We start from the raw sequence: 23,656 nt of genomic DNA, 5'->3' as shown, positions 1-23,656 counted from the left end.
GGATTTGGCTGCAGGATCAAGGACAGTGTGGAGGAGATGGACACTATCCTTGTTGACAGTACCTTGACAAGTGTAATCCTATATAATACACACTGGGTAAACACAACACCAAGCCAACCGTGCAACCGCGGCCCACACTTCCTCTGCTCTGCCTTTGAATTCTACATTCTTTCTGGGTCGGAAACAATACTAAAGATGTTCGAAATGCAGCTTTACAAACAAGTGCAAAAGTAGATACACACTGCCCACTATGAAAGTGATACATATATACATGTATAGTCAAAGCATTAACGGAAACAGTGTATGGCTCAAAACAACCATCAGATGCCTCCACACACATTCATCCATGTGTAAAAGATATCTGTAAGAGACTAAAAGAAATCCACAACCAAGCGCTGCATGTAAGCTGAGACACTGCATTTCCCTTGTAAAAGCAAACCATGACAAAGCAAGAGAAAGATCCAAAGCGAGTCTGACATTTCAGAAGGTAAATCCTCGTCCCTCCCTCACTAAGCCACCACTAAAACTTCTCAAGTCTCATAAATGTAACTTATTTTTAGTGCTCTTGACCAGTAAACAAATCATTTACTAGAAAAACAGAACTGAGAGAGGGGAAAGAAATTATTAATAAAATGATGTCCCATCCTGTCCTGAAGGTGTCCCATCAGGGTTATTCATAAACATAAAGTGATCTTCTGAATAACATTTAGTATTTTAGTAAATATCTTAAAACACTAAATGGGTTTGTCTATTCATGACTATAAATCAAATAAATTTTTCTCCACTGACAACCAAATACGTAACCTCAAGACAGTGACAATGAAAGGTACATCTAACTAAAGCCCTACTTAAAATATTAGACTTTCTTCTGCATCCACTCTCCTTGTAGCTGCCACCAAATTTAACCTGTCAGCGCTGCTGCCCATCAGCATCCCAGTTTCCCCGATGGAGGTTTTTCAGCCTTACCCTGAGGGCCTGGCTGTACGGTCCGATGTTAGCTGGGGCCCAGTGGGACAAGCTTTGGACATGCAGGGCTTCTCTCTGCTTGAAGCAGCCTTCCTCCAGGGGCTCGGTCCAGCCGTGGAGCAGGCAGTCCATCTGCAGCAGCTGACCGGCTGGCAGAGGCGCTTGGACACACACCCTACGTGAAAACGCGACACAAAAAGTGTGTGTGGAACATTATGAAGAAAAATCAGAGTGAAAATTCCTGCATGACTGTTTCCAACTTTACCTGGCCGGAGGGTTTATGTCAAAGTGTTTCTTGTAGACTGCATTGAGAGACACAAAGTCCTCCATGTTCCTTACATACAGATGAACCAAGATGATGTCCTTCATCTTCCAACTCCTGCTTTCCAATTCATCTGGAGACAGGGAGCAAATTTCTTTGAAACAGTGAGAACAAATAACCGACTTTTAACAGCAGTGTGTCAATGTCCTATTTTAGTTTATAAACAATAATCACCCAACTATGCAGTCATTTGAGTGCTGTTACTGTTTTATTTAGAAGATGGACGCCATAGAACCTTTGCCTGACATTGAAATCTATTGTTTCAACATGGTAATTGTGACCCCCATCTATCAAGAGCAGTCTAGCACAGTATGTGTGCACACCGTAGGCTTTAGTTGCAAACGCAGGCACAAGGGCTCAAAGCAAAGCCTCTCTCCCCACAATCATCTGAGAGAGCTTCAAGTTTGTTTTTCCTTTGCCAACACCAGCGTCTCAGACTACTTTGCCCTCATACAAAGAGGCTGTTCATTAAATATTAACTTGTTTAATATTGTCTCTGCACTGTGAAAGCTGCTCAGCCAAGCACCACCATAAACATTAAAGATGCTTTTCATCTTTTGCTCTTCCATCTCCATCAAAAAGAGAGAAAGAGAAAAAAAAAGACTTTTTTTTTTTTAAACTTCTGCGGGGCAAAAGCGATAACTCGCCCCAACGCGCCTGCGCTGTGTGCGCGTGCGTGTAAGTGCTCAAAAAGTCTTGGTTTCGGATTAATTTGAAATTCTTGTCCTTGTTTGGTGGACAGCTCGGTATCCTATTCTTTTTGGCAGACAGTCTTTGGCACACAGGGTTTGCCCGCTGAGTTGACAAGCACTTCTGAGAGAGGAACAAGTTCTCAAGCTCTGCTGCTTATCCTCGTGAGTGCCTCGCTAAAACAGCGAGGAGAAAGAAAGACGCCCATGAGACAGAAAACCTGGCAGAGTGTTCACCATTACTTTCATTTTCTTCCTTACAGTAAAGGAGCAGGAACCTGCTCAAATTATATCAAAGATGTGACTTTTTGTTGAGTCAAGAAAAAAAGAAACTTTTAATGGTTAACCTAATTATGTGAGTTTTTATATCCTTTTTATGTCCCTTTTGTTTCAGTCATTTTTCAAATACCCAACCCTTGTGTTTCTAGCATGAAGATGTTTAAGCATATCTGGCAGACCATGGTTTGAAAGTTTTCGCTCTCTTCTCTCACACAGACTCTTTTAGACACCTTCTCTTACTTTGCAGCAGTGTGAATGCTGCCAATGTCTGGCTCTCAATCCCAGGGTCTTGACTCTGAAGCCCATTGATGCCGGAGATCCACTGATAACCTCTGGAGCTTCGTGAGGAGCAGGATGGAGGGATGTCTGCAGGAAGAGACACAATACCGTGAAGAGAAAAAAAGTGTTTACAAGTTTGAATTTCCACATGTGGAAAGTAGTTTGAGTAGCACCAGAAATGGTCATCTTAAGTATCATGAATCAGTTGAATGTAAGTGTGCATTTTACTTCATTTATAATCACATGCTGTTTAAAAAGTAAAGCACAAGTGATTTATGTCAGCAGAACGATTAATTCAGAGACTGCTTAAAATGACAGCTCTTGTCAAACAGTCATTCAGAGACACTAGAATCATGATGCTGGATGCATATGACACAGATCCAAGGAGCACACGCCAAACAAAGATAACATCTGACACACATAGACATAAATACACACTCATGCATGCATGTCAGTATGTGTGTGTATCACAACAAATGAATCTCACCGTGGCCCCACTGACAACTAAGGTCACAATTTGATGTAAATTTGTGCTGGTTGTCTTCGACTTGATCAGCATATTTCACCTCCTCAGTCATCTTGTCAATGGCGCTCTGGCAAGGACAACTACCATGGGGCAAAGCTCTCGCCGCCACATCCTGCAATATAGCACCACAGGGAATACATCAGGCCAAATGCCCACCAAGGAGCACAGAGCCTTTTGCAAAGACAGACAAAACGCTGTATAATTAGCCAACCTTTCCAAATAACCCACCAAGCAGGCTGTGTGGGTGTGTGTGTGTGTGTGTGTGTGTGTGTGTGTGTCAGTCTTCCATGACAAGGACCCAGACACACATAACTTCAAGGTGAATGAATATGAAACAACATGCTAACATATTCGTTGTTCAGGCGAACAGGGAGTGGTGTTTTCTGATACTGTAGATTCAATCATGCTGGCTGTCAGTCAAAACCCATGACGAGACGTATGAGACATGTTTTGGATTTCACCTTCCCCCCCCCCCCCCATCTCATGTGTTTACTTACACTGCTACTACTTTAAATAACAAATCATTACCATTCTCCGAGGCAAACATATTACCTGCCAAATCTTGCTGGGCCGTCACGCATTTAAATGCATATTTCATATTTCCTCAACGCAAGCCTCACTCTGCCCAACACTCAGTCACCCCCCTCGTCTGCTGTCAGCCGCATTAGGCCATATGATAATCAAATTAATTATACTTCAGCCCCTCTCTCCTGGCCAGCATGAAAAATAGCTTGACTAGCATTAACGGAGGGCAAATGATGGTGGTCCATCCCCACCCCCTGAGCTCGATGCAGTTTCCTCTAGTGCTGGTGTCACCGCGGATCTGTCACCCTGACGAGAAGAGCTTCAGAAGGCTGAACCAGGGCAGGTTCTCCCCTGGTTGCCCCCCCTCTCCCCTCCCCTTCCCTTCTCTTGCAGGCTCTGGTTCTCCCTGCTCTTCCCCCAGCAACCTAAGGGGGGCTAGAGGGAGTTTGTGTGTGTGTTTGCATGAGTGTGTGTGTTTGTATGATGGGGAGCAGAAAAAAATATATAGCTGTAGGGAGTGAGGCTGCAGGGTCACAGAGGATGGGGGTATGTTTACTGTCCATAACACACCCATCCCCCATCTAACATGAAGATCTACAGTACTTACATCAGGCTCTCTGCACATAAACAAAAAAGCACATGTGCATATTATTGTGTGATGTGCAAAGAAACACAAGTGCAAATCCCACACTCTGCCCTAGAGACATGTTGATCCCTATTGTAACCCTTACCCCCCCCAACTTCTAGAAACTAATACATGGAGCACTTGCTGTCAGCAGGCACACTGATCTGCAAGTACGATACTTATTAAACCAGACAATTAGAGACTAATTAAAAGCAAACTTTAAAAAGTCAATTGTGTCCACGCAAGCTTTCTTACAATAGTTCAAAGATTCTCAAGTCATCTGCTCTTACAAGGAAAATAAAATGTTTGTCAGGCTTCTCGTCTGCGAGGCTCAATTCAGCCTCCAATTTACCAAAAGCCGATTCCTACTCGCTCCCTGCAACCATTGCTTGTGTCCGCTTAGCCAGCTACCTGAATGCAAAGCGCCTTAATGTGAGCAGACATGTTTATTAAGCTGGGCCTTGTTTCAGGCTGCAGCGAATATTGCAAACGTCAAAGTAGGCCATGTGGGGCTAGAGGAGCATGAGAGAGGGATGAAGGGAAAGACCAAGAGCAAGACTGTGTGAGTGAGTTCCAAAGGCCCTCTGGAGGTCGATCTGAACCCTGCCCTGCAGTGCTGCGTTTCTCCTCTCTTCGACAAAATTATCAGACACCAAAGGGTTTTGTTCTCATATTTGTTTTGCCCCAAGAGCAGGTTTAAAGTAATCAACCCCAAAGCAGCTCAAACTTTTGCTTGTGAAATTATTGATGGAGAATTGAATAGCATTGATCTAATTTGTGAGGAGTTACTGATGGAAGTTTGACTCACGCTGTCTTTGTTCTCTGTGTGCATGTTGGTGAAGCGCAGGTAGCCAACTGGAGCAAAGGCATCTGCTGAGTGGATCACCGTCTCTGCTAAATCACTGTAGAAATGCACAAAAAAAACTAAATTCCATCAATTCTTGGGGGAAAAAAAACACATTACTTTTTCAGCATTTTTGCAGCCATGCTGAAAAAGAAGTGCAACTAAGTTATTCTGCTTTCCTCACATGACTATCTTCTTTTTGAAGAGAGGACAATCCAGGGTGGAGGTCTCATATTCACCTCCTTCGCCACAGATATGGACTCCGTACTTCTGGGAGAGCTACGCAGGGAAAAGAAAACACCTCGTTTTAAGAGCATACTATAGAATAATAGAATGCATTTTTAAAAATCTGTCACTCAGTTAAAACGTCCGTTGAAAGGATTTATTTTTATCAATATTTTCAATCACAGTGTCCCTAATACAAGATGGGCACGGCTGGTAAGATGTCAGCTGGTTGACAGTATTTGGACCATCTCTTTTTTTTTTTTTTTTTTTTTTTTTTTTTTTAAATCAGACAATACAAGCGAGGGACACAGCAGCCTAATGAACTGAGAACCAAACTTGCCGATCACAAGGTCACATATGCTGCCTTACGGTCTATCTTACTCTAAATGAAAGAATGTTTACTGAACAAAAGTTATGTAAGAAATAGGAGATGGGCTTTTTTTTAGAAATCATCGGTGTGTATATAATCAATCCATCTTAAACTAAATCAATTTACAATACGACCAATAACCCTTCTCACCCCTCTGCCAAGTTAATTAAGTAGCCCAGAAGGAACAAGCCAGATACTGGCTATAGTGGCCCTTTTGCATTTTTCACAGCCCCTGGAGTTCGAGGGTGGTTGCTATTTGTAATTTGTGCAGGCAGATGTCATTACATCCTACAAAGCTTTACAGCTTTAACCAATTGCTACACAGAGATTAAATCATTCAATGTATAATAAATTGAATTGGGTGGCGGAGATATTTTCTTACAATAGAACACAAGGCAGTTAGAAAACTATGACTGAAATACAAAGGGTCAAAGCTTGAATTGAGATAACCTACAATTGTTTTACAACCATTCACAGCCTTGAACATGAACATAATGTACAAAATCAAATTTATCAAAGCGCTGAAGTCAAGAGTTAAACACAGTATCTACCAGTCCATGACCTGTTTCAAATAGGGCTCCACGTCAGCCAGGGATTTTCCTAAGTGCTTCTCGGGATCCAGGCCTGGCATCCGCGTGGAAAACACATACAGACATACACAACGCACCACAAAGAAAAAAAACACAGAACCAAACACCATTGCACACAGACAAATGTACAGAGAGAGAGAGAGAGAGAGAGAAAAAGGTCTGATCAGCAACCGAGAAAAGTGATTGAAGATGACAGGCAGGCAGGTTTACGGGCAGTCGCACAGACATGTAAACCTGCACCCTGGATCTATTTGTTTGACTCTGCAAGTAGTGTACACAGATCTCTCTGGGTAAGGGCAACAGTTTTCAACTGCTGACCACAGACCCCCCTTACACACCCTTAACCATCAAACCCCCCGCCTCATATCTAGTTCCCTTTGAGAACATAAACTCTGGAAAGAGATCTTGTTTATTTGTCTTTTTCCTCCCCTTCCCCTGAAATGGTGCATGGAAGTGACTCATAGGAGAGAAAAGAGAAAAGAAGAAGGGGAAGAGAAGGGTGGCGTGAGGTTTTCTATGCTTACCCAGTGGTGCCACACTCCCAAAATACAGCGTCATTGGTTCCCACTCCCAAGACAAAAAAAAACAAAACAAAAACAAGAAAAGCAAACTAACCAAGTAGAAGTCTGGAAAAAAGAGAAAAAATAGAAAAAAAACACACTCTCCCTGCCTTTTAATAAGGAACAAAACCACTTTACTAAGTTTGTTAAGCATTGAGGGGGTTTTACACCTTTCTGACGCTAAGTCCTGATTGTGTCCTGTCCACGCCCATGTTTCAGGCCACCATACTGAACTCCACCTCACCCTGTTACCCCTTTCACGGAGAAAGTACAGCCTACAACTTCCTACTGCACATTTTTCACCATTCCGAAAAAAGCCCGAGTACCAGGTGCTCTCTAGAAAGAATAGAACAATCAAAACATAACAGGACATGAATGTAAAATGCTAAATCTGAGGAAATTCCAAACCATGTACTTATTTGCTTTCACCACCACGTTTAGCATAAAACAACTGATTGTTATCTTAAAGTATGAGGGCAAAGTTATTCGAACCAAACAAGTGTATCCTGTTGGTCACTGGTGAAGGCTAGCCTCAATTCTTCAACATTTTCCATTTGCTTTTCCTGTGACTGCCTATTAAGTGACTGACATAATCTTTAATGAGCAACTGATGACCTATACGGTCTGATGGGTAGTTGTGACAGTGATGCCATCGCAATGAAAAAAAAAAAAAAAAAAAGTTGCTGAATTGGCCTAATAATTTTTCTGAAAATCCAATATAGCTCTTCTACTCCCAGACATCACGTGGTCCAGTTCATCGGCATGTTCATGTGTTTAATTAGAGGAACAGAGTTAATCCTAATGTGAGAATCTCTCTTCTCTCATGGCCTGACAACCTCAAAGGTTAATGTGTCATCTGTGGCCCCATGGGGAGCAATGGATGGGAGATGAGAAAGAATGGAGAGGAGATGTGAAGGAGGGATGTCGCATCCCATCCCGGGTTCATCTTAATCCCAGAAGAGTCTATCCTCCGGGCCCCCATGGTCCAGCTCTACGGGGGAGAGACGGAGGGCCACAGCAGTGGGAAGGAGGGTGAGAAGGAGGGTAGACAGGGTGTGGAGAGAGAGAATGAGCAGGCCCTTATTCACTTCCCAGGGGATCTGTGGTCTTAATTAGTGTGAGAATATCTAATCTCAACATCCTCTCATCTTAACCCTGCCACAACGGTAATAAGAAGGGTGAAAAAAAGGCATTAAAATTCAATCCAATTTAAATATCCTCTTTAATTAGTCATGCCTTTTAACTAATTTTAATAATTGGCTCCAAATTGCTGAGGGGATGCGGCGTTTTTTTTACCCTTCTTTTTTAATATGTTCATTAACTTCCCAGCTCTTAAATAATATATGACACACGATTTGATATTTACAAGGCGGGGAAGGGGACGACAGAAACCTAGGACGACAGGAGTGAGTGATAAAATAATACAAAGATGGCATTAATGTGAAAATATATCTATAAAGACCACTTAGCACTTGTATGAGTGTTTTCTTAATTAATGTTCCTGTCTTAATGAAGGTTACTCAAACCATTTGGTCATAAAGGTAGGTGGGATGAGTGTGCACTTGTTCAATGCATGCTTTGCAAAGTCCGAGTAGCCACTGGTGTGAGCCTTCGGCGATCTAGCACCACTCATTTACATGATCTTCACATTTCTGTCTCCTCTGAACCTGTTTTACAACTTGACCTAAACCCAATTACCTAACCTCATTATGCCACATTAAACCCAAATAAGCCCACTAGAAGATGCCATTAGTCTGCCGCCAGAGACAGTAGGGCCGCACTTTGGAGAGAGAGAAGCTTCCCTAGGAGAGACTGAGAGGAATGGTTATCCTTTAAAAGGGCTTTTTACCTTGTATTATCCCATAAAATTCCAATTAAATTCAGTGAACTTTAAAACCGGGGAGTCCAGTAATGAGAGTGCATTTCTTAAAAAGCACCGTTTGCATTTAGGGGGTTGAAATTAAGGAGGAAGACAATGTTTACCAGCAAACCCAGAGAGCTAGTTTTTACACCTAAAAGGGGAAAAAAATATCTGTGAAGTGAATAACATTTATCCTTTTGTTGAAATGAAACATTCTCCTCAGAAATTTGGGGGTCTGGCATTCAAGTGTACATTACTTCGGCACCTGCTATCCGCCCAAATATTGTTGTAGACTAAGCATTTGGGATTGGTACCCTCAGCCGGGGAGAGTTCACCAGCAGGAAAACGTCACCCCGACACACTTCAGAAACTGTTCAGCTGCTAACGAAAAAAAAAAACCCAGAGCAGCTAACCGGGCCTTAAAATTTACAATGTCTAAATATAAATGCACAATTGTGGGATGTCCCGGAACAAGTCCAATCCACATTGACCCTACAACTCTAAGGACCAAAAAGATCCACTTCAAACACCCCCATTCTGAACACCATAACAGTAAAGACCTGTTTAGGCAGCAAAATGACCTTCACATTATCAAGCAGGTGGGTTTGATGCTATGGCTGATCTGTGTTTAACACACAACAGAAATGATCCATACAGATAAAATGCTGTGACATTTTAGCCACTCTTTGTTGCTAAAATTCTATAATCGTTCAAATTTCTTCTAATAAAAACCGTTCAATGTCGTAATCAACATAACTTTCCTCGGTAGTAAGTGCATCTCTCTTTTCTATCCTTCCAGAAGTCAAAGTCAATTGTCTCCAGAGCATAAATTTGCTCCACTTTTAACAACCATGATCAGCTTTCTCATCTTGAAGAGAATGATTTTGTTAACTGACAGCCCCGAGTTACCTATTTAATTGAAACTGCTTGTGATTTTGCTTACTAAGCCTAATGCCAAATTAAAAGCTGGGAGATTCTAGATACTGTCTGAGCTGAGCTGAGCTGAGCCGAGCGCAGTATCGCAGACATCCGCAGGTTGCCTTAAGATCTGGCGTGCCAGCTGACAGCTTTAATCCATGCCTTCAGAGAGAAAAAGGCAGGGAAAATTGGATTCATGATGTGTAACATTTTAGCCTTTAAATGGGTGAAATAAGCATCTCGTCCCTGGTAGGTGAGCTGCATCAGCCTTTAAACAACGTTCTGAAAGATCCAAGCCAAAACAAAAGCTGCTCACTATCACCTAATCTTTGCAAGACAGGCAGATGAATACAGAGCAGAAAGGAAGAAGGCAGGGGAGGGATGAGTCATGCTACAAAGGACGATAAGATTAAGGTTATATGTGAAATTTCTCAAGCTCTTATCTGAAATTCAGCGTCAATGAGTAGAATAATAGGCAGCGTAAGATGTGTAGCAATCGCGTCAAGATTACATTTTTTTCAGAAAAACAAATCATAAAAAAAAAAGAAAAAGAAACTGGGATAATTCCAACCTCACTGAAGAGGCCAGAACTAACTTTCCAGAACTAAATTCATATGAATTGCAAACTCTTCGGCTTTAAAAAGGGTCGCAAACTAATGTGTGGCAAGAGATTTAAAAAAAAAATTATGTCACCTCTTGACGATGTGAAAAAACTTAACTGTTTATTTCACATTAGTGTTAAAACAAACAGAAAGACTTCATGTACTTGTCAGATGATTAAAACACAGAAATTAGCAACTGTCATTTTAATCTAAATTTGGACAAATTCCCTTTCTCTCTGCGTGGCAAACGCAAAGCGATAGGCTCCATGAGACAAAGACATGAATTCTTTATGTCCTTTAGCTTTTTATAGGTAATTTTGAGGGTAACAAGAAAAGATTCTCTGTACTTTTTTTATTATCCAACTGCCACTTTATCTTCGACAAATTTCTGAACTTACCAACAGTTAAACTTGATTGTAAGTAATCTGCTAAAAATATGTAACATATCATAAGTATATATATATATGTATGTATAACAGAAGGAAAAAAGAATTCTGTAAATTGTCCTTTGAGTATAAACAAAATGTATGCCTTAAGAGTTGAGGTGATGTAGATTTAATTATTTTAGGCTCAAAGGCTATGTTCATGTGAGGGGTAAAAGTTCAGGCAGACGGACCTTGATTTCACATATGCCAATTATCTCTGGAGCTCAGAACCAATTAACTGCTGAACCTGTGCCCTGATACACACCTGCACTAATCAATCAATTATCTAATTACATGAATATTTAAAACTCGCTTTTGGAGATGCCAATTAGCAGCGTTAGCTAAAGAGGTGCTGCGTTTGGAAAGACAGTTTCCCCAACAACAGAATGCTTTTTCCTTTAATTACAAGCATTTTTTTGACATTCATTAGTGGAGACTTACACAGCTAAATTTATTTCCTTCCTTGAGATTTGGCGTCTTTCTTTTTTTTTTTTCCTCCCTCCCTTTCCCCAATTTTTTTTTTTGGTTTTTCCTGCCATAAGCGCATAAATAAATGCTCGCAAAATGACTTAGATGATCATCCAGCATTGGGACAGCTGCCTTTTCACCACAGGGAATTGTCACCTAGGAAAGTAAGAAAGAAAGAAAGAAAGAAAGAAAGAAAGAATTTTTTCCATTTCCAACTGCCACAGAATATCACAAACTGCTGTGGTTGTCAGCTCATATGCAGACTTAACCTTTGCCCTGTGAAAGTTTTTTCCTGCTCGTGTGGTCTGCACAGGTAAACCCCTCCAAATCTCTTTCACTTGCTCTCTCACACACAAACACACACACACAGAAAAACACCAAAGCCCAGCAGGTACGCCCGCCTTCTGTCACCCAATCTCCCCTAAACAGCACACCTCACTGCTCAGACCTGCTCCCACCAAAGCTGCAATTATATGAGTGCTGCCTAAAATGCCTTGGGCGCACGCCCCCCTATTCAGTTCTCTCCTTTCTAATTACTACTGCCCTGGGACAGGTGAGAAGTCACGGCTGATACGATCTGCTCCTTTTACCTGTAGCCAAAACACACATGTACACATGCTCACACAAACATCTACAGTGGGGACGCCAAGACACACACTGAAAGGCACCAGAGGTGGTTTTCCTTTCTAATTATAATCTTTCAAAAAATGCAGAGAATTCGCTTTTAGACAAAGTTGTGTTTAGATCAGAAAGCTTGGTGGAGATAGCAGGGTTACAGGGTGACTGAGATGTTTTAGTTGGGGTGTTTTCTTTTGAAGCATACTTTTCCAGAGGGATAATTGGGCATTATGATTGATTCACTTACGTTAAACGCTGACCTCCTTTGATCTACTTTACTTACATACGTAACAGAGACCTTAAAAAAAACACAAAGACTTTTGACTTTTGTTAGAATAGTTAAAACAATAACTATATTCTCATGGAAATTAAAACATCTGGAGAACAATAATACTGATATCATCCCTCCTCTGATGGGCATATGACAAGTTACATTATTTACTACTAAAATGTCCTTCATCAAAGCCATTAAAAATGAGAAATGGCACCAGCAACCAAAGTACCAAAGATAAATGGCTTAGCTAGTGCATTCATAAGAGGTTATTTGAGCAGTGTTGAAAGATATGTAGAATATCCCTCACATGCTACTCAGCTCCACAGGTCATCAGTCAGCCGTGGACCCCTTTTTGACTGATTGCTTCCAAAGGTGACAACAAGCACTTTAGAGCACGTAAACAGTGTCTATGTGATGATCTATCCCCATGAGTAGTTTGAGAGTAAAAAGAACCATTTGTATCCATAATTATCATTTATCACTGGCACATTCAAGGAGGATCCAGCTGCACTATCCGGTAGATACAGGTAGGGATCTAAACATCATGTACTTGAAATAAGAATAAAAGAAAACTTTTTTTTTTTTCCCTTTGTGTCTCTTCTTTTCATTCAGTAATCTGATATTCTTGTCCTCGGGCTCCGAAAACAGGCAAGTAGAGAGCATGTGACACCACATTAACCTCTTCCCTCTGCGCTGAAGCAGTTGAAAATCGTAAATGAGAGATACCAGATTTTAATCTTCACTTCACGGACCATGTAGTCGGAGCTATGCATAAGCAGAGAAAGCAGTGTTTCTCATACACAATGGGGACGCGCATCGCTTATTGGCAGGTTGCATTAATGTGCGGCACGATCACCTGTGATTATTTCTCAACTGCTGACACCCCCCCCCCCCGACACCGCGGCACACTTTCCTCAAACCTCCTCCCTCTGCGCTTCTTATCTTTTCATATTGTTCTCTGCTTCAATACCTTTGCCGCTGGCGCAAGTCTTAACACCACTGCTAAGCCACAGATTAATGATTAGGGCATTACTCTGCCTGTCTCGCTTTTTCTCTCCAGTTACATACCCCCATTTCCCCAGCTATCTTTCACTTATCCAAATTTGTCCCTTCTATTCCAATGCAAAATACAACTCAACGAACATGGCATCGTGAGAGGAAGTAAAGAAGAAAATGAAAAGGCTGACAACATGTGAGGGGACGTCAGACTGCTCACCAGCTGGCTCAGACACACAAAAGAAGAAACACAAATTCACCGAAGGCGGCAACTTTGATGAGGATAGCATGTAGGTCAGATGATATCATCTCGGAGAGCAGGGATTCTTGGTCTCGGCGCCACAGGTAGGCCAAGGGCTGCAAACCAAGCCGCAAACATCTGTGGAAGAGGTGAAAGGGATGCAAAGTGGTTCATAGTGAATATTTGGCAACTTCAGAAAAAACTTCAAAGCCAGCTTCGCTGGGCACCTTCTCCATTTACAGGAAGGCTGACACCCCGATAGGGCCAGAGCACATGCTCCCGCCTGCCACCGCAGCCGGCGGCTTCATTCAAGAAGACGAGCCCAAAAAGACTCCATCCTCAGCTGTGGCTTCTTTGTCACATAGAGTAAACTTGTGTGAAAAAGACATAATCACAGCAGGTAACTGGAGCCAAACTGTGCGCAACTGTCTGCTGTTCAAAAAATGTTTACGTGTATGAGTGTCTCCAGAGCACGTATGGGGAGACGACAGTTTACTGACGGCAGTACTTTTTTTAATAAGAGGAAATGCACTGTGTGAATTCTATAAAAGGTTAGAACAACTGTCAGTTTGTCAACGAATTTCTTTTTTTTTTCCATTGTATTTTATGGTTTACTTCATTAGTCATTTTTCCTCAATAATTTATCCTGCAACAACATCATTTCGCTTTGGATCGTTCAATTTAATTCAGCACAAAACTAAGTAGAATAGGCAAGGCAAGGCAAGGCAATTTTATTTATAGAGCACAATTCGTACACAAGGTAATTCAAAGTGCTTTACAGCTACATAAAATCACAAGAAGGCAATAAAATCATTAAAAAGAAATTAAAAAAAAGAAATAAAAAACCCATTAAAAATAATCATTAATTAATTAATTTAAAAGTGAAGAGTGCAGATAAAATACTTTCAGGTGTCATATGCACAGCTAAATAGAACTGTTTTCAGCCTGGATTTAAACATTGTCAGAGTTGAGGCCTGTCTCACATCTTCTGGAAGACTGTTCCAGATTTTAGGAGCATAAAACTGAAACGCAGCCTCACCTTGTTTAGAATAAATGGAAACAAGAGTGGGGGAATAAAACAAGAACAGGGACGAGGCAAGCGAGTGGGCATCCACATCACAAGGAAACTATCCCGTCTCTCTGAGAAAAAAAGTTGGGACTCACTCCTAATGGGAAAGCCCTTTTTCCAAATCCAACAAATCTCCTGAAAACTCTTTAATTCCTCTTCTTTAAATAATTGCTACATGAAAAAAAAAAAAAATAACACCCGCACCATAAAATCAAAACAAGCCTAAATAAAATGGCATAAACAAAACAAAATGTGTGTATATGTGCGTGTGTGTATGTGTAAACAAAACTCAGTCAAAGCTTAGAACACACAGTGAGGTAGGACTGCAAAGGATCTTTCCCTTCAGTGGACCACAGAATGTGTGTGTTTGTCTGCGTGTTCACTTCAGACAGAAAACTTGTTCTGAACCTTGAGAATTTCGACTTACACATTCTCCACACGGACCCTCTGGTAATCGGACAGTATGGCCCCAACCGATACTGCATCGACACCCTCCTTTTCCTGTGGGGAAGAACATAAAACACAGTAAACTGAATGATTAAGCTAAACTTAATGGATTAATAATCCATTATATGGTAAGGACAGCATCCTTGAGAAATGTCTTTCTCAACCTGCGCTGGTATCCGAAAGCATCTTTGAAACAAAACCATACAAACTCGTGAAAACATTCACACATCATGAAGAAGACAAAGAAAAAAAATTTCTTCATGCCTTTCATTGGACCGAAATCCTGTGGGTATGTTTACACTCAAGGCCCCTACGGTCCAGCACATATTCCCTGGAGATTTGCGCACATGGCTACGAGAGAGATCGTGTGTGTTGCTGAGTCCACGTGTGTGTGTCTGGAGGCACGAGCACCGCCAAAGGCACTTTCTGGACCTTATCAGCAGTCTGGAGTAAGCAGGAGATGAGTGCGTCTGGCCGCGGCTTCCATACCCTGCACACCTAGCCGAAAGATGAAGCCCCAGTGACAACTTGATGTATCAACTGAACTTTGTGTCTGTGAGTGGCACGTATCTTTAATATTGCTAAAGGCTAATCTAATTGCTTTTCATATCATATTCATTTCTCAGAAACAGCGGGACAACTGCGTTCTCGTGAGATACTGGCACAGCCTTGAGAAGCGTTCAATCTTGTGACAAAAACAGGCTTGATCTAGAGTGACACACACAAACAACCGCACACGCGAGCCGGCAAGGGCTTCATGCTGACACACATAAATACATAGAAGTACCCGCACACACCTGCAGATTCATTAGAACATTTCATGGGCTGTAATTAGAATAAGAGGCAAGGGTAGAAGCAGTGGAGGGATGCACAAGTCTACAGTAAATTACCTTGTAGCCATTATCAATTTTCCTGGCTACTGGTCCTTAAGATAACCCCCTGCCCCTCCCTCTCCCTGTGGTCCCTTCCTGCAATTTTTCTCTGCCTGGTAAACATGCTGATTAAAGCGAACAGCGTGTAAACCTTTGATACTTTCCTAAATGAAATCCATGCCCTGCCTGGGGCCTGATGCTGGGCTAAAACGCACCGTTCTTCACACACGCAAACACACACACACAAACAACTCCACGTAGGCGGGCCGGCTAATCAGATAAAGGATGTGCTCTGTGCGGGTGTGGCCATATATTTGTGTGTGGTGCTCACTGTGCAGCAGAGGATGTTAGGTATAAGGCCAAACACATATAGACAAATATGAAGCTAGATATTAACTCTTTGACCTAAGTTAAACACCATCTAAAGAAGGGATTTTACTCAAGTTTTCATATCTCTTCAATGTGTCCAAGAGTGGAATGTATCTTATAGTCAATTCCACTACCCAATGACAGTAATTAAGTCAGACTGATAACATTTCAACCCAGCGCAGGGGGAGAGTTGGCTGCAGGCAGTGTCATGTAATTCTAGGTAAGCCTCAAGGCCAACACTCTATTCAAATACAATGATAACCTTTTCCCTAAATGCAACTGTCACTCCCTAAAGAGGCAAATGATGAGGTACGGAGTGGAATAAGGAAAGTCGGAGAGAAAGCAGAGAAAATTTACAAATGGGAGTGTTGAAGGAGTGTGCAACATCAAAACTAATGTAGTCCCTTGGCTTTAAACTTGGCAGGACCTGACAGAATATCAGAGCGTCGGAGCAACAACAAACAGCAGCTTCTTTGTGTATTTTCGTCTCCGTCTCCCTCTCCCGCCCTTCTCTCCGGAGGCAGACTATTGTGGGTACTTGGACCTGTGAGGTTCAACTCTGCCTTGTCTAATTAAATGGATCCTCTTTTTTTCTGGCTCTCATTGCATCGCATCACACAGCCTACTCGCACCGAATGATAACACAAGACAAATTTCTCACAATCCTTCTGTTTGCAATGGAGGCTCTCACCACTAGACCGTTTAGCAAATGCTTTGGGAAATGATTATTTTTGGATGTGGCTATGTTTTTGTCGCTATTATAGCTATCACCAGGAGACAGGCAAAAATGAGGGGGCAGTTAATGCTGCTTGGGATGTGTTGTTACAAATTCTAGCCATTCTTTCTCATCCTCTGTGGGAGAACGTATGATGAATTACTGTAAAGTAGAGGTATTTATATACATCTGCACTGATAGATAATTTGGGAATTTCAGACTTTGATTTTATAGCGGCTAAAACGATTTATTTGACAAAGCAAAAAGGTTACTCATAACACCAATAACAACAAAATCATTATGGGAACTATCCGGCGAAACTATGTTTTGGCTGCGTAGGAGGTGAAATCTGGATAGCGTGACGTTAAATCAAGGCAGAGGTCTTCACAAGGCCTTTGACCTCAAAAAACACTATTCATTTTGGACTGCTGGCATAAGATCTGAGGAGAGAGCTTGCTGTCCTTACATGAACCCCCCCCCCCCTAGCCTTATTCTTTAAAGGAAACATCACCTGATCCAGAACCCAAGGCCCTACATCACCTTTTGCCCTGAGAGGGACTACTTCTGGCACGATATTGTGCAACAGTGCAAAACCCCTCCACAGCTCTGTCAGAGGCAGACTAAACAAAGGCATGCCCCGCTTTCCCCTGTCCTCTCCAGCAGGCAGAGAAGCTATTAATGAGGATGTATGGCCCAGAGCAATGGAAGTCCTTAGTCCCCCCAGCCATGTCCATCAGGGCACTTAGCCCCATGCAGTCATTAACTTCTGTTACTAATTGTCAAATTCATTAAACTAATCCTTCCCCCACATCCGGATGTCTCCTGTGGAAATGGATGGAGAGGGCTGAGTTATTAAGATGTCAGCTGTGGAGAAGATTAAGGCCAGCAGACATGCTCCACAAAGAAACGATACGGCCATTAAACTCTATATCAAGGTAGCGTGCGTGATATACTTTCTAATTATATATACATTCATCTTTGTAAGGGAGTAAAAGACTGGTTCCAATGTATTCACAGTCACAGACATGCCTTCAGTCAAGAAATCTATCTGTCCTAAAGATGTACTGACAGATCCCGAAGAAAAAAATTTAACTTGAAAATGCAGCTATTTTTATCATCTCTGAGCCTTAAAAGATACTTACCCATGCCACATATTCACAGTAGAAACCATTAACAGCAACCAAGGCAATTAGAAAGCCATAAAATATTTAAAATTCAATATTCATATTCATATGGAATACAGCAGAACCCTCATTAACTCGCTCTCAATGGCTGTCACAATGAGGTCTTAATTATACACCCTAACAATACAAAGCTCCAATTTGCAAAATGGTGGGTTTCTAAAATGCCTGCTTCAGTCTGCTCTGACAACTGGGAGCCTTGAGCAACCAGGTCTTAGCCATTACAGACACAAAGACACAAATGTCCGTGAAAGAATCCTCTTCCTATCAACTCCAAAGTTGTTGACATGTACATTGTATTATATCATTGCTTCCTGTGTGTAGTGTGCTCGTCTGGGATGACAGGGGAGTGTGAAAGTGGACAAGGTGAGGAAATCAATCAAAATGAGTTGAATGACAGTTTGCTCAAGGGCACCGGGGTACAATCCCATACTCTCTGCTGCTGCAATCACAACATCACGGTGTCCGACCCCACAGCCTTTCAACCCTGCACTTCCTTCTCTTCAGCATTGCTCTCACTCTCTCCTCCTCTGCATCCCTCCCTTCCTGGACCCATCAAGTAAGTGACTGGATGTGACATGGTTTTAATGTTCTCCTCATCAGATCAGCTCTGGGCCTGTAGTAATGTAATGGGATTGTTCTCCCTTGTTCAAAGACAAGGTGGTAACATCGAGAGGGGGTTGTTGTCGCAGATAAAGTAGATGCGGTACAGGGGATAGGGCCGGCTTGGGTCAAGCGCGAGTGTTTAATGTAATGCTGACATAGTCCCGGGGCGAGATGGGGTGTCCTAACAGCTCAGACATGCCAAACTGACAGGAAGCTTAGTGTGAGGTAAGTCGGAGGAGACTGCTTATTTGTTCCTCATTACCATTCTGTATGGTCTAAGCTGACAACCAGAGTTGCTAAAGAAATTATACACAGGATATTGTTTATAATGGCATAAATTACAGCCACTGTAGCTTGACAACAGAATATCTAATGAGGATAAAGCACGATGAAGTGTGTCCGATACGTCATGACAAAATAACAAATAGGCATGTGGGCATGGCAAATGTCTTTGTAAAACAAACGTCGGGAGAATTCTTGTTCTTAAAGTCTTTGAGAAAAACTCTCTTTGGTAATTTGGCGATGGCGTGTGTTTGAAGCAGCCGTTGAAAGATGGGCTCTTCCTTTGTGCTCGTGGACAGGCTGGCAAGATGACTCAACACATGTCAGTCCTCAGCCACATACAGCGCTGAAACAAGACAAACAAAGTTCTCTCTAAGCCAGCTGCTCGTGAGTCTAAATGCCTCAAACGGTTCCTGAGATGATGCAGGTCCGAGTCATAAGAAAGGGAGAGAGGAAGCAGACAAGGGGAGAGCATTATCCTCTGCCGAGGCCACTGTGCAGGTGTGGCCAGACAACAGAGGATATGACATGACACGTAGTCTCTACAAGGCGATGAGTGAGGGACGCGAGCTCAACCCACAGAAATGTGACGAGTGACTGGCAAGTGTGCAGTGATTGGCGTCCGACAAAGGAGGGGAAAAGGCAGATTTTTATCTGTGGAGGTGCTACACAAGCAATTCATGGCCGAGTTTGTGTTTGTCCAGTTTCCTAGCCTGAAGTTTACGCACACATACACAGTCCTCCATGGTGATTCATTTACAATGACAGAACTGTTTTCAGCAATAGAGCCCGAGCATAAATATGCCATGCCGCACAGCTGGAAAATGTAGAAATTCATCAGGGTTAAAAACGTAGAGAGATTAACGTTTCACGGGTTTCCTCTAAGATATATATGGTTACGTAAACACAGGCCCAGCCAGTTGTCAGGCAGGGAGGGAGAGGGCCGAAGCCAAAGAAAGCACAAAGCCCCAGTTTCAGCAGGCCAAGGACAAGGAGGCTTTCCATATCAACACGAATGGAAAACTAAATGCAGGGAAGTGGAGGAGAGACATGAGGTTGTTTATTGATGTTCATGAATACTTTCGATTCACGCAAATAAGCTCAGTCGTTACTCGGTCTTAAAAACACAATATTCTACATAAATCAAACAAGAAATCATGTAACTTCTTCCAAACTTCAATGCCTCGCCTCTCACCGAGAGAAGGATAAGACGTTCCTACAAATAAGTGCAAGCAACAGTCTTCTAAAGGGGGTGAAACTAAGTCATAATCCCAACTCTGATATAGCAACGTTCCCACTTGGCTTGGGTAAGAGTTTTGTTTGAGCATCTCAAACAGGAAGCTGCCTCCAGAAAGCGAGAGGGACAGAATCAAAAAGCAAGACTCATGCCACAGAGAAGTAAACCATGTCAGTTGTTTTTTATGGTCCAGAACAAGCACCTAGTCCACAGGGTGCATGCACGCACATGTACTGATGCCCATGTTTACACACATAGACGCACTGGCCAATGCACACACACAAACACACACTCCAAAAATGTAAATGTTTTTCTGGTGAGGTCAGGTTCCAGGCTCTTGGCATCGTGGCTCTCCTGTCCTCCATCCTCCACAGCTCCAACAGACATCATGTCCACCCCCTCCCTCCATTTCCCCAGAGAGAGGCTAGAGGAAAATATAGCAGTAACGCTGGTTTGACCGACTCTCCAGACTCCAGACAGTGTTTTTCTACTGATGGTTATGACTTTAACTGCGGGAGGTGATGGGGCCTACCACAAATATTTCTTGAGGGGAATGGTTCACAAAACAAAACATAAAAGTCCTCTTAATTCTGAGTAGATAAATGGCAGGGAGTTGAAAGACTTAACACTGTTCATTAGCTGCCTGTTATGAGGCAGACAATATTAAGCTGGCCCGGCCAGCTGTTCATACCAGTTAAATCTAAAAGGTTTGATGCCCAATTTCCTACATTATAGTGCCTTTCTTAAATGGCCGATTATCTCTCCACATTTGTTGATGGCTGAAGACTAAAACCTAGCTGGCATGAGCAGTGCATTACCCTTTGCAATGCTTGCAAATCTATTCTATCTTCAGACGAAGCTGAAAAGGGACTTTTTAAAGAATGGCACAATGCATTGAAAATGAAACAATAGAGCTTTGATGATCAAAAGTTGTTTTGAAAAAGTCCTCCAAAGGCATTGTGAATAAAACACGACGAACATGTGACCAGAAAAAGGAAAACAAATTGTAAAACTAGTTTGTTTAGTTATACGAAATGATCACAGATTTCCCTGAAAAAGACCAATATATCAAAACAGAGTAATGATGACAATAGATTTTCCTCAATCCTGTATTAACTCCAAATCAGATCAGAAGATACAGTATTAGCCAATCGCTCAAATGTAAATAACCTCTGAATATAGCTAAAACTCATTCAGCATCAAAATAAAACCAGAAGAAAAGACCATGAAAACACACGTTCTTCTTGGGGACAATGTTCAACCAAGCGGTTTGTAGTGGCTCATGCCCTTGGCAAGGCAAGATAAGGCTATCAGCTTCCATCATCGCTAAACAAGATTGAGCAAAGTACATTAAGCAGAAAAATACAAACAAATTACAAAGGCTTGAGGCTTGACTCTTTATCTAATGTTTGTGGGGACTGCTAGCGTCAGTTGGTGGGAAATGGGCCTGCATCTAATAGATCCTGTCCCACCACTTCCACACGGCCAGCGAACAATACACAGTGCCATTATCTCAGCACTAATGCTATCCTTCCTCATGTGCAAAACAAGCCTGCAATCTCAACCCCACTGCCAGTGTGTCGACCAACAAAAATACAAGAATCTCAGACAAAAGGAAAAGATAACAACGGCTATCACACAGGGAGGCAACACAGGGAGGCCGCTCTTTGAAGGAATATATACTTGCTTCTGCTGTAATATATCCTCGAGTAAAGCAATCTAAAGTTAGGGCGATTGTTTGTAATAAAAAAAGTTTACACAAATGACTCTCGGTTGGCCCTAAACTGCTTGTAAAACACCGTTTAGAGCTCTGTCTTCACCACAAACCAGCTACAACAAGCCTGCATTAGCTTTGTTATTGATCTGATCTTCTAAACCTTCACTGTGACCCCAGAGGTCATGATTTATGTATTAAGCAGCTTTTTAAAGAAATCCATTTTCCTGTTGAGCCCCCAATGTACGTCTAATGCGGCACCATGCCGGTAATCAGAGAAGGGCTGGGTGTTTGATTTTGACCCCCCCCCCCGCGCACCTCCCCTTTCATGGTTCACACCCCTCCTTAACATCTTGTCTCACAACACCTCAGCTGCCTAATCAATACTACAGAGCTCCTGGTTCGACTAGAGATTCCTCCGCCTGCCTGCCTGCCCTCCTCCTCCTTCTCCTCACTGCTCTTTTCTTTCTCCTCTCCCTTCGGTTCTTCTCCCTTCTTTCCTCACAGCAGGACGCACCTCCATCAGAACAAGACTGTTCTTCTGAAGGGTCCGGATGAAAGTGCGACGACAATACAACGGAGAACGAGGTGCGCGTTAAAGAAAGGAGATGGGAAGTATTAAAAAGAATGTTTGGACCTGTGGACAGACTGCCTCTGTGATCTCAGAGGGCTCCACTCTTGTGTGCAGATGTCGATAATGGAGCAGTGGTAGTGGCTCAGGAAGAAAGGGGGTTGTATTTAATAAAGGTCAGAAGAAACAGGGAAAAGGGGAAGAGTGTGTGCGAGTTTAAGAGAAGGATTATCTCACTAAGCACAAGATGTTTTAAAACACACCAGAGGAGGGGAACGTTTCATCTACAAAGGCCAAAGGTCTCAGTGCATCTCTCCAGGACTTTTCCCAGATATGTCTCAAAAAACAAAGAGAGAAAAAGACAAACTAAATAAAGGGATGTTAGATGTTAACTGACCTGCGATACTGCTTATGCGACAAAATAAAAGAGCTTTTTAAAAAGCGGCGTGTTTCTGATAAGTCAAATGCATTACAGGATGGGAAATTAGATTTGAAAGTAACATTTCCATCGTTCTCCAAGCTGGGCCTAAGTATGACAGAGATGTTACAGCACTGCTAATTAGAGCTGGCGGAATAGAACATGTGCGTGGATATCATCTATTGTTCCTCATCACTCTAATGAGCTTAAATGTCTTTGTCTTTATTCATCAGCTCAAAGGTTGCTGAGGAGATGGAGTTGTTTTCTTTTCATATATCTTATTTAATATCCCAGCAAGCGACTGAGGATGCGAATGCATTTTTCCAAAGCTCGCTGCCGTGTCGGGTTCTTTTTTCTACTACAGCAAATACCGAAAAACAGAAGCACTTCTTGAAAAAAATGTAACTCAAATCTAATAATTCACATTCATCTGCTTGAAGCGCGCACGTATGGATGAGAGCAGTAAGAGCACCTCTGTCCAACCGGGAATGATGAAAGAAGGTGAACCGGAGGAAAGAAGAAAGACAGAGGTGTGTAAGGAGAACAGAGATAGACCTGTTATCATGTAACAGAGGCCCAGTTTGACCTGACCTTGAACACAGGAGCTTGCATGCAAGCACACACACACACACACACACACACACACACAAGCAGGGTCACAGGGCATAAAGAGCCACTGTGTCAGATCACAGAGCACAGAAAGAAGGATAAAGGACTTGAGGGATGTGATATGACTAATATGAGGGGTTTTGCAGGCTTTGGGCAGCGACGGGGGGGGGAGCGGCGGGGAGGGGACTGGAGTTACAGCCAGGGGTGACTGACACTGTTGATCTGTATCACACATGAGAGCTGATCATACAGAAGAAAGCAAAAAAACCAACTGCACAACAAAGTATGGACAAACACCTCACGAAATGTCTTTTCAAAACGCCATGCGATCATTTATAAAGAAGAAACATTCAAACTCTCGCA

At 42.4% G+C, this 23,656-nt stretch overlaps 1 protein-coding gene across 3 annotated transcripts in view; it reads right to left on the bottom strand.

Annotated features, from left to right (window-relative positions):
- The window catches only part of dph6 (diphthamine biosynthesis 6), a 57,204-nt gene that overhangs the window by 26,974 nt on the left and 6,574 nt on the right, over window positions 1-23,656 (bottom strand). For all 3 annotated transcript variants that reach the window (XR_012766698.1, XM_075447791.1, XM_075447792.1), the window contains exons 4-12: window positions 14,700-14,773; window positions 13,223-13,341; window positions 6,213-6,274; window positions 5,240-5,334; window positions 5,020-5,113; window positions 3,023-3,173; window positions 2,497-2,622; window positions 1,232-1,361; window positions 967-1,141 (exon numbers count right to left, since the gene is read on the bottom strand). Coding sequence is in view for 2 of the 3 variants with exons in the window: in XM_075447791.1 (XP_075303906.1) it covers window positions 967-1,141; window positions 1,232-1,361; window positions 2,497-2,622; window positions 3,023-3,173; window positions 5,020-5,113; window positions 5,240-5,334; window positions 6,213-6,274; window positions 13,223-13,341; window positions 14,700-14,773 (1,026 nt within the window). In the remaining variant the exon portion in view is untranslated. The remainder of the gene's footprint in view (window positions 1-966; window positions 1,142-1,231; window positions 1,362-2,496; window positions 2,623-3,022; window positions 3,174-5,019; window positions 5,114-5,239; window positions 5,335-6,212; window positions 6,275-13,222; window positions 13,342-14,699; window positions 14,774-23,656) is intronic.

This window comes from Odontesthes bonariensis, chromosome 17, assembly GCF_027942865.1.
Source record: "Odontesthes bonariensis isolate fOdoBon6 chromosome 17, fOdoBon6.hap1, whole genome shotgun sequence".
In the NCBI taxonomy this organism is placed as follows: Eukaryota; Metazoa; Chordata; class Actinopteri; order Atheriniformes; family Atherinopsidae; genus Odontesthes; species Odontesthes bonariensis.
This window is presented reverse-complemented; position numbering and strand designations above follow the sequence as displayed.